This window comes from Bubalus kerabau, chromosome 4, assembly GCF_029407905.1.
Source record: "Bubalus kerabau isolate K-KA32 ecotype Philippines breed swamp buffalo chromosome 4, PCC_UOA_SB_1v2, whole genome shotgun sequence".
In the NCBI taxonomy this organism is placed as follows: domain Eukaryota; kingdom Metazoa; phylum Chordata; class Mammalia; order Artiodactyla; family Bovidae; genus Bubalus; species Bubalus kerabau.
Genome location: NC_073627.1, coordinates 55,452,780 through 55,468,792, shown reverse-complemented (window position 1 = coordinate 55,468,792; position 16,013 = coordinate 55,452,780). Strand labels below are relative to the sequence as shown.

General features: G+C 41.6%; 2 protein-coding genes across 2 annotated transcripts; both read left to right on the top strand.

The window, feature by feature from the left end:
• Window positions 1–2,671: 2,671 nt before the first annotated feature.
• On the top strand, window positions 2,672–3,607 carry LOC129651425 (olfactory receptor 4D2-like). The gene has a single exon (XM_055580153.1). The coding sequence runs from the start codon at window positions 2,672–2,674 to the stop codon at window positions 3,605–3,607; it is 936 nt and encodes a 311-aa protein (XP_055436128.1).
• A 10,549-nt stretch (window positions 3,608–14,156) lies between these two features.
• On the top strand, window positions 14,157–15,253 carry LOC129651424 (olfactory receptor 4D1). The gene has a single exon (XM_055580152.1). It carries the CDS (start codon window positions 14,318–14,320, stop codon window positions 15,251–15,253), a length of 936 nt encoding a protein of 311 aa, XP_055436127.1. The 5' UTR covers window positions 14,157–14,317.
• The last annotated feature ends 760 nt before the right edge of the window (window positions 15,254–16,013 follow it).

The following is a 16,013-nucleotide window of genomic DNA, read 5'->3' as shown; positions in this document are numbered from 1 at the left end:
GGAATAACTTTTAATGAATATGTGGTTTTGAAACAGAAACTTTTTAACAACTCCCATTGCTCCCTTCCCCCAAGTGGTAATCAGCCCAGCCCTATCTCCTGAGCTGAGTCCAGTAGTTTCTCCCAAGGATCTCTCCTCTTCCCCTAGATCACACTCATTGTTGCATACTCGATGTATGGGCAGTAACTGGGATGCTGGAGAAAAAGGGTCTGCAAGAAGATGGAAGACCTGGAGACTCTCTCCCAGTCTGGCTGAAGGAAGGTGAGACCAGGGTTTCCTCACCTGTGGATACAGTAGGAAGGATCCAGAGTCACTTGCTGGAGAGTGCAGAAAATAAACAAGGGACACAGAATGATGGCAGGAAATCTAAAGTGTGAAGGGAGCCTCAGAAAGTAATGCAGAGGAAATGAGGTTCTGAAAACAGATTCCTCAAGTTGCATGTGCAAAATCAGGCTTTTAACAACCAAGTGAGAAGGTGGTCCTGTGACTTAGAGGGAGGATGTTGACAGCAAAAGATAAAGAAATACACCACAGAATTCTCCACACGGTCACACTGAACAAGATCATGTAACTCTCCTAATACATTAGGATCAGATCAGATCAGTCTCTCAGTCGTCTCCAACTCTGCGACCCCATGAATCGCAGCACGCCAGGCCTCCCTGTCCATCACCAACTCCCGGAGTTCACCCAGACTCACATCCATCGAGTCAGTCATGCCATCCAGCCATCTCATCCTCTGTCGCCCCCTTCTCCTCCTGCACCCAATCCCTCCCAGCATCAGAGTCTTTTCCAATGAGTCAACTCTTGCATGAGGTGGCCAAAGTACTGGAGTTTCAGCTTTAGCATCCAACTGTTTTTTGAGCAACTGCTAAATCAGAGTTGCTATTATATATTTTTGGGCTACTGAGTAATTAAATTTAAAATCTAATTCAAAGGGACAACAGAAAAGAAATGATAAATGCCATACTAGAGGTACTTATAAAATGTTACTGGAACCCTGAGAAGGGAGGGGTTAATTCTGCATGGGAGAAATGGAGCAGGAGTCAGAGAGAAGGTGATATCTGAGGACTTCTAGGCTGAGAAAGTTGTAGAATGTATTTCAGGAAACAGAATTCATTTCCAAAGCTACAGAAGCAACCGAATATATGTCATATGTGATAGACTATGAATTCCCTGAACAGCAACCAGTTCCTGGGTAACAGGGATACTGATGAGAAGGGTAGATGGAGGCTACATTCTAGAACTTGGTGTGGCACACTGAGAGGGAGGCACTTGTATGTAAGCATGTGTTTCAACCCTGAATTAACTCATAAATCATGTTAGGTCACTTCTAAGAGCTTGAGTTTTAAGCTGTGGGCCCTCAATATCATTAAAATATTATAATGATGGGGGGAGGTGATCAAATATGAGTTTAGAAAGATCTCTCTGACAGTATATGGTATAGTATATGGACAAGAATGGAGGCAGATGGAAGCCCAAGGATAAGACTTAAAATGATCTCTGATGGACAATGGATTGCAGGAGGCAAGTGAGGAGGGGAGTGAGGCAAGACAGGGGAGTGCAGAAGCCACTTAACCCTCACTTGTCACCTCTATCTCTCACCTCCCTAACCTTCTTCACCTTTCTTCCCTTGCATCTCCTGCCCCTCCACCTTTTCATTCCCTTTCCTTCCTCCCCCTTAATCTTAATCTTCTCCTTTTTGTTCCTTTGTCTATTCTATTTCTCTTATTTCAGTATCTTCCTGAGTCTTCTGCTCTTGTATTCAGTAACATTTTATAAATTCTTGGGATTTTTATTACAGCTCTTCCAATTCCCTTCATACAGTATCCGCCACCTGTTTTTAATTAGAGAATCTCTCTCCACTTTCTCGTGTCTCAGCACACACACCATATATGTCCTGGCTTCATCCAGTAAGGGGCCACCTACACCAGGGAGAGGGGACATTTCCCTATAGCTGTTCACCCACACAGAGTCAACACCACATGCTTTTTGAGTATTGACTATCGCAAAGCATGAGCACTGCAGGGCACAAATAAATTGTGGATCAAGACATAATGTCAGTAGCACGTTATGGTTGAATTGGGGAGGAAAAACCTAGAAACAAAAAGTTCATTAACATTTTGATATGTTAGCTGTTACACGAGAAATGATTGGTACAAAATGTATTAGAGACTTGGAAGAAGACAAGAAATCCTTACAATAGGACACTACGCAGAGGAGAGTGATTACCATGTAATATTCCAGGTACTATTTAAGGAACCTATGTGTTATCTTATTTAATCCCCTAGACATTCCATAGAGACAACATTTTTGTTCTGGAAACTGAGACAGAGAGCTTGAATAACTTACTCTGGGTCAAATCTCAAGAATAAGAAGCTCTGGAATTTGACTACAAGTCTGTTGGACTCCAAGCATCTTCTCATCACTGTACTACACAGAATGTTTAAAAAGCAGCCTGTATGTGTCTCTGGATGGCTTTTTGATATAGCATGAATATATATTTCAGCACCAACTTGTACATGCTCCAAAGGCAAAGCCATTTAATCAGTATCTGAAATTATGATCTGCACAAAAATTTCCATCATCTAGAACTGGAACTCAATTTGAGCCCCTGAGCACTAATACATCTCTGTCTGTGGTGTGTTTTCTTCACGTGTATGGAGAAGACACCATGCAACCAGGGAACCTCACATGTGTATCAGAATTTGTCTTCCTGGGGCTCTCACAGACTCACGAGCTCCACCTCTTCTTGTTTCTGGTGTTCCTGCTTGTCTACACAACCACTGTCATGGGAAACCTCCTCATCATGGTCACGGTGAGCTCTGATTCCAGGCTCCACACACCCATGTATTTTCTGCTCAGAAACCTGGCCATCATAGACCTCTGTTTCTCCTCAGTCACTGCCCCGAAGATGCTGGTGGACTTCCTTGCTGAGAAGAAGACCATCTCCTACCAGGGCTGCATGGCCCAGATTTTCTTTTTCCACTTTCTGGGAGGTGCCATGGTCTTCTTCCTCTCAGTGATGGCCTATGACCGCCTTGTTGCCATCTCCCGGCCCCTCCACTATGTCACCATCATGAACACTCAGCTCTGTGTGGGGCTGGTGGTGGCTAGCTGGGTGGGAGGCTTCATCCATTCGATTTCCCAACTGGCTCTGATGCTCCCACTGTCTTTCTGTGGCCCCAATGTCCTAGATAACTTCTACTGTGATGTTCCACAAGTGCTGAGACTCGCCTGCACTGACACTTCTGTCCTGGAGTTCCTCGTGATCTCCAACAGTGGGATGCTGGATGTCATCTGGTTCCTCCTCCTCCTGGTCTCCTACTCAGCCATCCTGGTGATGCTGAGGTCCCACTCAGGGCAGGCAAGGAGGAAGGCAGCTTCCACCTGCACCACCCACATCATCATCATGTCTATGGTCTTCATTCCAAGCATTTACCTCTATGCCCGGCCCTCCACCTCCTTCTCCGTGGACAAGGCTGTATCCATCAGCCACACGGTCATGACTCCCATGCTCAACCCCATGATCTACACCCTGAGGAACCAGGAGATGCAGGCAGCAGTGAAGAGATTAGGGAGGCACTGGCTGCTTTGTAAAAGAGAGTGATAGTGGGTCACTTCTCTTTGGCTTTGTTTTCCATTGATAATTTGGAGAGAGAGCTGCTGTATCTGGCCTCTTCAATAACTTGTGTATGTGTTATAAGGGTCATCATAGAAGTGAATGCCTATTGAAAATAAGCAGCTTACCCAGATTTTGAGGAAAAAGGTAAATTCTTACTTTTGTTTGTGTTAGATGATTCGAACACTCCAATGACAGCAACATTTGTTGTTGTGGAAACATTCTGGCAAGCTACACCCTCCTTTCTGCCTTCTTGGTAGACAGTTAGTTTCCTGTTAGAATGATAGAATTTCCCCAGAAGAGCAGTTTTGTTTCCTGTATTTTGACCTCTTTCTCAGTACCTCATTTTGGTGTGAGGCTGGATTATTGGAGACTTCCTAGGATTCTGAGTCTTAAGCTTTAATTTGGAGACCCTAACCCATCACTTACCAAATGGATGACCTTGCATGAGACACCTGCCTTCTCTTGAACTCATAACTTCTTATTAGCAAACTCACTGATCTTAATATCTGATCCCAAGCCTCCCAGTTTTATTATAAGAATCATATATAAAAACTGTGAGAAAACATTGAGTGAACTATGGAATTACATGTTATTTTCAAGTTGAAATTATCATGAGTATTCACACTTTTTCACTGTACATTTTATACTGTACATTTTCACTGTACATAGTATAATGATTATTACAAGCAAAAGATTACATGTAAAACATGTAATTTCAAAACACTATGTAATATAATATGAATATTCATGTACATGATATTCAATTCAAGAACCACAGAGTACCAATAGCTTATACCTGCTTATAGGTCCTCTCCATCACATGACTTTTCCCCAGATGAAACCACTTATTTGAATTTTGTGTTTATCATTCCATTACTTAGAAAAGTAATCTCATTACATTTTTACATAATCAGCATATTGTTTTATTTTGCTATTTTGAGCTTCATACAAATATTACATTGTATATAATATTCCTGGATTTGCTTTTTTCCACTCCACATTATGTTTCTAAATGAAACATGTTATTCTGTTTGGCTGTAGTTTATTCATTTTCTCTGCTGTATAATATTCCTTTGTGAGGATAAGCTTAGAGGGATTGTTTCCAGTTTTTGCTGTTGCAAACAGTGCTCTTCTGAATATTCTTCTACTTATTGTTTTGTTGAGGGGCTTGGGTCATATATCTGGAAGTGGAAGTGCAGATTAAAGTGGGTAAAAATATTTCACTGTAGAGAAATTGGTATTTCTCTAACATTTCTTTCCACACTTTTTATTGTATGCAATTTCCCATGAATGCTTTTTGTTTGCTTTTCTACTGACTGTTTCTATGTAGTATAGGGGTTCCTGTGTAATTTGGTTGCTGATTTATTGCCAGCTATACTTATTACAATGCCTTCTCCCAGTTTATGGTTTGTCTTCTTTATTTTTGGTGTTAATTTTCATGTAATCAGGTATATCAATCTTTTATTTTAGTATTAGCTAATGTGTGTTTAGTCTCTCAGTCTTGCCTGACTCTGAAACCCCTTGGATTGTAACCTGCCAGGCTCCTCTGTCCATGGAATTTTTCAGGCAAGAATACTGAAGTGGGTTGCCATTTCCTTCTCCAGGGGATCTCTCCAGTCCAGGTACTGAACCTGCATCTCCAATGTTTCCTGCATTGCAGGTAGATTCTTTACTTGCTGAGCCATTGGGGAAGCCCAGTTAGCTCATATTAATATCTAATTTTTAAAAATTGTTTCTTATCCAGAGGATAACATCATATTCTGCTACCAAGTTCTATCTTAACTTTTAAAAAAGTTTAACTTTAAAAACATTTTACACTCTTTGAGAAACTTCAAACTTACAGAAAATTTGTAAGTATAGGAGATTTTTTTCCTGAAAGTTTGAGGGTAAGTTACCAACCCAATGCCCACCACTCCTTAATATTTGTATGCATTTCCTACAAAGACATTTTCCTCCAACTCTTCCATACAGTCATTAAAACTAATATAAAACAAACATTGATAGAATATAATATTTAGTTTCTACTCAAGTTTTGCCAGTTTTCTCAATAAAGTCTGATAAACAGAGAATCTGGGGAGAAGCCATGTGTTGCATTTAGCTGTCATGTCTTTTTAGACTCATTAGATCTGGGAGAGTTTCCCCTTGGTTTTGCTTAATAGTACTCCATTCTTCTTTATGGCTGAATACTATTCCACTGTCTGGATACAGCTCATTTTGCTTATCCACTCATCTGTTGAATGACATTTTGATTATTTCCATATTTTGTCTATTGTTAGGGCTACTGCTAATATTTGTTAACAAATATTTGTTTGAATACCTATTTTCAGAACCTTTGAGTATACACCAATGAGTAGAATTGCTGGATCATGTGGTTAATTCTGCACGTAATTTTTGAAGAACTGTGAATGTGTTTTATACAGCAGCATTCCCATTGGAACTTATGAGGGTTCTAATTTCTTCACATTCTCACACTTGTTATTTATTACTGCTATTACTACTACTATCCTATCAGGTATGAAGTAGTATCTCATGGTTTTTATTTTCATTTCTGTAATTACTGATGATATTGAACATCATTTCATGTTGAGCATTATTTATTGTAGGGCGTTTAAATACGTTCTTTAGAGAAATGTATATTCAATCCCATCACCTATTTGAAAAATTGGGTTTTTGGCTTTTTCTTGTTGAACTGTTGTTGCCATTCAATCACAAAGTCATGTCCAACTCCTGTGACCCCATGGACTACTTACATAAACTTTTCTTATGTTTCCTATGTCATTTCAGCTTACTTCTCATTCATTTTCCTATTTATTTGGTTTTTCCTTTTTGTCTCAGTGGCCTTCCTTAATCTCTTATTGATCCTAGGCTATCTACACTTAAGAACAAGGCAGTAAATACAAATTTGTACATCTCTATATGAAAGCATTTTCATGGTGGCTCACACAGCAAAGAATTTGCCTGCAATGAGGGGGACCCAGGTTTGATCCCTGGGTTGGGAAGATTCCCTGGAGAATGAAATGCAACCTAGCTTCAGTATTCTTGCCTAGAGAATTCCCTGGACAGAGAAGCCAGGTGGGCTACAGTCCATGGGGTTACAAGGAGTCTGACACAACTGAGTGACTAACACTTTCACTTTCATATAAAAGCTTTTAGACTTTATCTTAGAGGTTCAGGTGGATATTCACTATTTACTGGGGGACACCCAAATATTAAAACATGGAGGTCTATTTTTCTGGAGTTACTGTTTCTGCAAAGAAAAACCTTGCTTTCCTGTCATTGTCTTAGATGCTCAAATTTTGTGGTAGGGTAGGGAGAGTGATAGGTCAGTACTTCTTTAGAGAATAAATTCTTACTCGTTCTTTCATTTACATTCCTCACATTTTACCTCTGGTCCATCATATTCATTCCCTATTCCAGGTGCTTTATAAGAAGATGACTTTGTTCTTGGGGGTCTACCCAAAGCCATTCCCAACCACCTTCCTCTTGCTTGTCCTCAAACATAACTGTGCAGTTTCCTACAATATTTAGAAGCCAGGCTTCCTGATGTATGTATCTGATTCAGGATTGAAAATTATAACAAAAAATGTGTTAGCCAAGTAGCTTTTGGAGAAGGTTTCTTCTCCATGAGTAGAGATAGGAGATGAAGGAAGATAAAGAAACTGCCCCCTACCCTTTCCTCCTCTCCAGCTTTTGAATGAGATGTGTGAGGACACACACCATAATGAGGCATCTTGCCTCATGAGGGAGAGATCAAGGGCACCACAGACTCACTGAACCTGTGTCCTGATATCAGAGAACTGTGTGTCTCTGGTGGCTCACTGGCTTTCACTCCTGATTTTTCTTATTACCTTTTTATCCTTATTCTTTATTAGCTCCCATTTCCTTTTCCCTTCATCCTTCCGATCTCCACCCTACTCACATCTTTAATAATTTTGAAGCTGGGATGGACTGAGTCATGAACACAGAACAGTTATAAGCCCCTAACTGCCTTCATTCAGTCTTTCCTAAACAGAATTGAATAAACAGAGGAGCTATATACCGCTATGTCCATCCACTCAGCTCTCCCCTCTCTCCTCCTCCCTGCTGTCATGGAGGTCCTTGTCTGCAGGTCATTCTTCTGTGTTATGTCCTCCACTGGCTTCCCACATCTCTGAAGGTAAAAACTAAATCTGTGAGACTGGTCTCTTAACACTATTTAGAGTGATCCTTGTCTGCTCTTCACCTAAATGTCCCACCACTTCTGTGCTCAAGCTTCGTTGAGGCTTTCAGGGTTCATGGAGCGTATGCTGTACCATTTCATCTCTGGACCTTTGTTCTTTTGCCAGATACACACTATCTCTCCTCTGTATGCCTAACACACTTGTACTTTACTTCTGCTTAAATGTCATCTCCTCTCCAAAGTATTCCTTCTCTTCCAGTCATGGATGGCTTCTCAGTCTTTTAACTTTTGAGCATTGCCCTAGTAGAGCTAGAAAAGCATTTATTAATATGTATTTCTGGGTTTAGCTTTCCCATCAGTCTGTGAGTTCCTTGAGAGGAGAATATATGTCTTATTTTTGTATCCTAAGCATGAAGTGTACCCAGACCTACCTCTCACTGCTCTCCTATTCTTCTTGCTGTTCAGTCACTCAGTTATCTCTGACTCTTTGAGACCCCATGGACTGCAGTATGCCAGGCTTCCCTGTCCTCCACTATCTCCCAGAGTTTGCTCAAACTCATGTCCACTGAGTCAAGGATGCCATCAACCATCTCATCCTCTGTCGTCCCCTTCTCCTCCTGCCCCCAATGCCTCCCAGCATCAGAGTCTTTTCCAATGAGTCAACTCTTCGCATAAGGTGGCCAAAGTATTTGAGTTTCAGCTTCAACATCAGTCCTTCCAATGAACACTCAAGACTGATCTCCTTTAGGATGGACTGGTTGGATCTCCTTGCAGTCCAAGGGACTCTCAAGAGTCTTCTCCAACACCACAATTCAAAAGCCTCAATTATTCAGTGCTCAGCTTTCTTTACAGTCCAACTCTGACATCTATACATGACCACTGGAAAAACCATAGCCTTGACTAGATGGACCTTTGTTGACAAAGTAATGTCTCTGCTTTTTAATATGCTGTCTAGGTTGGTCATAACTTTCCTTCCAAGGAGTAAGCATCTTTTAATTTCATGGCTGCAATCACAATCTGCAGTGATTTTGGAGCCCCCCAAAATAAAGTCAGCCACTGTTTCCACTGTTTCCCCATCTATATGCCAAAAAGTGATGGGACCAGATGCCATGATCTTAGTTTTCTGAATGTTGAGCTTTAAGCCAACTTTTTCACTCTCCTCTTCCACTTCTCCAAAACTACAGTTCAAAATCATCAGTTCTCCAGTGCTCAGCCTTCTTTGTGATCCAACTCTCACAGACATACATGACTACTGGAAAAACCATAGCTTTAACTATATGGACCTTTGTCAGTAAATTCATGTCTCTGCTCTTTAATAACCTGTCTAGGCTTGTCATAGCTTTTCTTCCAAGTAGTCTTTGGATTTCATGACTGCAGTCACCATCCACTGTGATTTTAGAGTCCAAGAAGATATTCTTTAAAAAGGATAACTTTCCATCATGTTAACTAATGTTAACCTAAAAATGTATGTGTTGTTGTGTTGAGTGCTCAATAACTCAGTTGTATCTGACTCTTTTCAGCCCCATGGATTGTAGCCTGCCAGGCTTCTCTCTTCATGGAATTCTCCAGGCAAAAATACTGGAATGGGTGCCATTTCCTACTCCAGGGGACTTTTCCAACCCAGGGATTGAACCCGTCTCTTACATCTCCTGCACTTCCAGGCAGATTCTTTATCACTAGTGCCACCTGGGAAGCCCATATAAAGAGTACTAGAGTTTTACAGATGGTGCAATAGAATTGGATATGAATGGAGAATCAACCCTGAGATCTGATTGAAAAAAATGAGATTCATAGGATTTTTTTCCACTGTAGTATACAAATATTTTCCAACCTATGATGTTGTCCATGTAAAGATCAATTAATTTTTTTAAGTAAGCTATCAAACCATTTGTCTTACTGTGATACTGTGAGAAGAACTGTCCATTGTAGCTGACAAGAGCAGTGAAAGTCAAAGTTAGTGGTTCTCAAAATGTGGCCCCAGAAAAGCAGTGTCAGCCTCACCTGAAAGCTTGTTAGAAATTTGAATTCTCCAGCTCCATCCAAGATCTACTAAATCAAAATTTTCCGCGTGGGCATTTCTCAGGTTTAACATCCCCTCAAGTGATTATAATACAATAGGTTCAAAAAATCCCACAAACTTTGAGAGAATCTGGTTTTTCAAATCTTGGTCTCCTAATCTTACATGTCATAAATCTACAATTTTCAGTGTTTTTTGTTGTCTTTTCTTTCATTTTGGTTTGTGTGTGTATGTGTGTTTTGAATTTTGTTATGTTTTGTTAGTTTTTTGCTCTCAAGGTAGACCTCTCACACACTGAGTGTTTTTGAAAGACTTAGATACTCTTTGCCCATTGTTCCTTGCCCCCAGTGGGAATCATTTCAGCTCCCTTTCTGAGCTCAGTCCAATAATTTCTCCCTGAGGATATACCCTCTCCCCCAGGGTCATGGCCATGAATCATGTGTGTGAGGTATGGGCAGAGATCAGGAAATTTGAAGCTCATAGAGAGGACCTCCTAGAACAATGCAAGACCTGAATTCTCTTCTCCCATTCAGGGTTGAAGGAAGGTGAGAGCCTGAGGGTTTTCAAACCTGCCAAAGGTAATTAAGTTCTTGGAAACATCTGCTGAAGGGTGGTAAGTATAAAAAAGTGACATAGGCATGATGGTACTAAGTCTAATGTTGGAGGAGAGCCTCACGAAGTAATTTGGAATGGGGGTGGAGAATGTGCTGTTAAAATAGCTGCTTCAGGTTGCATGTAAAGCCCAGTAGTTTCAACAACCAACAATCACCCAACCACTGGCCTTGTGAGATAGGGAACACAGGATAAGTAAAATTACTTTAAAAATCTTCCATTACCTACTTAATACGTTAACTTGGCAATATTTACTGAGCATGTGCTATATCAGAGTTGCTGTTCCAAGTTCTGTGGTTAGCAAGATATTGAAATTATGATGTAGCTGGTTGAGGGGAGATGCTGAAAAAAAATGAATAATGATAAACCTGGAACAGAGGTTTGTTTTGATGTTAAAGAACCTTGAAAAAAAAAGGGAATTTGTTTGCATGGGAGAAGTAGTGACGGGAGTGACAGAGAGGGTGACATTTAAGCGGTGGACCTTTTCTAGTGTTGAGAAGGTAGGAACAGAGTTTCAGGAAACAAATATGGCATGTCTAAGACTATAATCCATTGAAGAGCTAGTGGTTCATTAGAGGTGCAGATACCGATTAGAAAGGCAGATGGAGGTAATGTTTTACAGCCCAGCGTGACATGCTGAGTTGCATGCATGTGTGTATGTATTTCTACTCTGACTAGATCCACAAAGTGTTGGATTTGGACCCTAAGGGGCTCTGGTGAGCACCACTAACAGTAGAAGTGAGAGGAGAACATGAATAAATCAGCATTTAGAAAGGTCTCACGGACACTTACATAGAAGGTTCATTTCAGTTCAGTCGCTCAGTCATGTCTGACTCTTTGCAACCCCATGGACTGCAGCACGCCAGGCCTCCCTGTCCATCATCAACTTGCAGAGTTTACCCAAATTCATGTCCATTGAGTTGGTGATGCCATCCAACCATCTCATCACCCGTCGTCCCCTTCTTCTCCCACCTTTGAAATCTTTCCCAGCATCAGGGTCTTTTCAAATGAGTCAGCTCTTCACATCAGGTGGCCAAAGTATTGGAGTTTCAGCTTCAACATCAGTCCTTCCAATGAACATTCAGGACTGATCTCCTTTAGGATGGACTCGTTGGATCTCCTGCAGTCCAAGGGACTCTCAAGAGTCTTCTCTAACACCACAGTTCAAAAGCATCAATTCTTCGGTGCTCAGCTTTCTTCACGATCCAACTCTCACATCCATACATGAACTGGAAAAGCCATAGACTTGACCAGATGGACGTTTGCTGGCAAAATAATGTCTCTGCTTTTGAATATGCTGTCTAGGTTGGTCATAACGTTCCTGCTTGGTGTAAAAGCACATTGAAGTGAAAAACAAGAAGGGAATGGTCTCTGATAGATAAGAGAGGTCTGGAGGTCAGTGTGGAGGATGGGATGAGGAAGGGGGAGTAGGGAGGGTGTTTAATTCTCACCTGTCACCTCTGTCTCTCACCCTCCGAGTCCTTCTTTACCTTTGGTTCCACTCACTCCCCCACCCAACCACCTTTCCATTCCCCTTCCTTCACTCATTCTATTTCCCCATTTTCCTTCCTTGTAATTTTCTTCCTCCCTTTAATTCTTCATCTATTTCTTTTTCTCTACCTTCAACATTTTTCTTTCTTTTCTATGCTGGATTCAATATCATCTTCTAAAATTGCCATTCTTCAGACCTTCAACCAGAGGGGCAAGAGTGTGTGCAAGTGGTGGCAGGTCCTGAAATTCTCTTCAGTTCTTGAGACTGGCCAGTCACATGTGTAAAGAGTATCTCCAAGAGACAAAAGAGGCTTCTATTGATACTTAAGGTATGTGACTTCAGAGAGAAATGGATAATTGTGCAACAAATCCAAACTTTTAGATTAGTGAATTGTTGAACTGCTAATCTTTCTTGATTCCCAAAGGAACAGATTATTTATGATTGAATGCGACATGTTCCTGAATTTTGCATGCCATGTTACAGGAATGCAGTTGCTAAGAATCCCATTTGGCTTGTCAACCTTCTACTCTTCCATTGTGCCATAAAGGCCACATTTAGTGAACTGATTGTCCTGAACTGAACTCATCGCCTTCCTCTGAATCCTCCTCTGCTCTCAGGGTTACTCTTTCAGGGAACTAAGCATTACCATCGCCACTCAATTGCCCAACCCAGCAATCTAAGGATCATTCATGACATCTTCCTCTTCCCCTCAATCCGAACTATCACCATGCATGTATGCTAAGTTGCTTCAATCATGTCCAGCTCTTTGCGACCCTATGGATTGTAGCCTGCCAGGCTCCTCTGTCCATGGGATTCTCCAGGCAAGAATACTGGAGTGGGTTGCCCTGCCCTCCTCCAGGGGATCTTCCCAACCCAGGGATCTAACCTGCGTCTCATGTCTCCTGCATTGGCAGGCAGGTCCTTTACTACTCACACCACCTGGGAAGCCCAAACTATCACCAAGTCCTCTCAACCTTACTTCCAATTAGTGCTATTTCTACCACCCTCGTTCAGGCTACGCTCACCTTCTCTACTGCCTTAACCACATGCAGCTCCTACCTGGGCTCCCTGCATCCTCCTTTGCATCCTGTCCAATCAACTTGATGTCCAATCAACATCCCAGTCAATCAAAATCACACAACTGAGCTCACTGCTCTCTACCCTGAACCTTTTGGTGGCTCCCATATGATATGAACATGTAGTAAGACTCTACCAGGAAAGAAAAGTTACAGCTTAAAAGAGAACAAAGTTTAGAAATAAAATAAAAAAGAAAAGAAAAAAATAAATAAAATTGCTGATCTTTCAGAAGAGCTCTATGTCTCCTTTAAACAATATATTCATTTAACTTCTTCACTAACAAAATAGTTACTCCTTTGCCCCTTGTCTCCACCTATAATCTGAGGAGCCTCAGCCAGTAAGGGGCCAGCTCCTCTGGAGGATGAAAAGGAATGGAATGCCCCAGGTGTGCAGTGGTGTCCAGAGGCTCCCTTGCTTGTCCCATGCAGGTACCATTGCACACCAAGTAGATTTTCACCCACCAAGCCATAACACCAAGCACTTATTATTAATAATTACTGACTCAGAGCAAGGGTGGACAGTGCAGAGCACAAATAAATTGTGAAGTCAAGACCTATGTGTCTATCACCTTATGGTTGAATTGTGAAGGATAAACACAGGCACGTGAAAAGTTCATGAACATACTGATGTGTTCACATGAAAAATGAATGTGTTACATGAAAAATGATTGATACAACAGCCCATATTTTCTACTAACTGTAAATCGAAAGTAACCTCTAAATTGCATAAAAGATAAGGAAATTTTTTAATAAATTATTTTTTTTAAAGGAAAAGTGATTAGTAACAAATGTAGTAGAGACTGGAGTGGAGTAGGAGACTGCACAGAAGAGAGTAATTAACATTTATTATTGCAGATACTGTCCTAGGAACTTTCTGTGTTATTTTACTTAATCCCTTAGGCAGTTTCTATAAAGAAAATATATTTCTTAGAGATATGAAAATATATTTCTTACAGATATGGAAATTGTAATGCAGATTAAGAAAGTAGCTCAAAGCCAAATCTCTCTCAAGGAAATGGATGCTCTGAAGTTTTGGCTCTGGTTCTGAAGAATTCTGAGGGCTTCTCACCCCTATATTACACTGAATCTTAGAAAGGCAGGTGGCGTGTGTTTCTGGATGGTTTTAAGATATCTCATGTGTGTGTATTCAAGCACAAACTAGTAAACTTTCAAGAGACAAGTCATTGAATTAGCACTTGATATTGTGATCTGTACATGAAGATGTCCATCATATTTCCTTGGACGACTGAATTGAGCCCTTGAGCCCTAAAGGGGCAAACAACAACTTGATGTGTCTATGTCTCTGCCTTGTTTCCTTTAGGAGTATGGAGAAGACATCATGGATTCAGAGAACCTCACGTGGGTATCAGAATTTGTCTTCCTAGGGTTCTCCCAGAATCAGGAGCTCCAGTTTTTACTGTTTCTGGTGTTCCTGTTTGTCTACACAACCACTGTCATGGGAAACCTCCTCATCATGGTCACAGTGACCTCTGATTCCAGGCTCCACACACCCATGTATTTCCTGCTGAGAAACCTGGCCATCATAGACCTCTGTTTCTCCTCAGTCACTGCTCCAAAGATGCTGGTGGACTTCCTTGCTGAGAAGAAGACCATCTCCTACCAGGGCTGCATGGCCCAGATCTTCTTCTTCCACCTCTTGGGAGGTGGGACTGTCTTCTTCCTCTCAGTAATGGCCTATGACCGCTACATAGCCATCTCCCGGCCCCTCCACTACATCACCATCATGAACACTCGAGTGTGTGTGGGGCTGGTGGTGGCTGCCTGGGTAGGAGGCTTTGTCCACTCCATTGTCCAGCTGGTTCTGATGCTCCCATTGCCCTTTTGTGGCCCCAACATCTTAGATAACTTCTACTGTGATGTTCCACAAATGCTGAGGCTTGCCTGCACGGACACCTCCCTCCTGGAGTTCCTTATGATCTCCAACAGTGGGATGCTGGTCCTCATCTGGTTCCTCCTCCTTCTGATCTCTTATACTGTCATCCTGGTGATGCTGAGGTCCCACTCTGGGCAGGCGAGGAGGAAGGCAGCTTCCACCTGCACCACCCACATCATTGTTGTGTCTATGATCTTCATTCCCTGTATCTATATCTACGCCCGGCCCTTCACCTCTTTCCCCATGGACAAGGCTGTGTCCATCAGCTACACTGTCTTGACTCCCATGCTCAATCCCATCATCTACACCCTGAGGAACCAGGAGATGCAGGCAGCCATGAAGAGATTAGGCAAGCACCTAGTGATTTCCAGCAGGGAGTGAACTTAAAATAGGTTGACTTTAAATGACAGATCTTCTCTCTGAACTTTGTTTTCCCATATGAGAAGTGAAGGTAAGTCTTCATGGAATGTGACAGTTAAGATTAATATATCTATGAAGATTAATATTTCTATGGAACTGTTGTTCTGTCTGGTATTGTGTTAGGCACTTTCACACTTTTGTCTCATTCTCATAAAACTGACAGTGGATATGTTATTCTTGTATTAAACAGTTTAGAAATGAGAAAACTCAGAAGTGACTTGCTCAGTGATGAACAACAAGAGAGGAGATGGCCAGGAGATGGTTCCTCTGATCCCCAAGTTTCAAGACAGGAGATATGGGTGGGTTTTGAAACCCAGGGCTTCTTCCAATCACAAGGGAAAGCTTAGAGTTTCTCAGCTATGGATGGGGGCTTCCCTGGTGGTGCAGTGGTGAAGAATCCACCTGCCAAACAGGAGACACAGGTTCGATCCCTGGGTTGGAAGATTCCCTGGAGAAGGAAATGGCAACCCACTTAAGTATTCTTGCCTGGGAAATCTAATGGACAGAGGTGCCTGGCGGATTGCAGTCCATGGGGTCACCACAAAGAGCTGGACACAAATTAGAGACTAAAGAATACCAACAACAATATCTATGGATGAATATCTGTGATGAATATTCAACTCCTTCATCTTAAATCTGGAACACTCACCTTTGTTCTGCTCCCTCATCCCCTCTGTGGTTTTTGGAAGTGGTATCACTTGTAATATCATCTAAATATTTC

Bases quoted from the DNA above. Each gene is read 5' to 3' on its own strand.
- LOC129651425 (XM_055580153.1), top strand. From the start codon at position 2,672: ATGCAACCAGGGAACCTCACATGTGTATCAGAATTTGTCTTCCTGGGG.
- LOC129651424 (XM_055580152.1), top strand. From the start codon at position 14,318: ATGGATTCAGAGAACCTCACGTGGGTATCAGAATTTGTCTTCCTAGGG.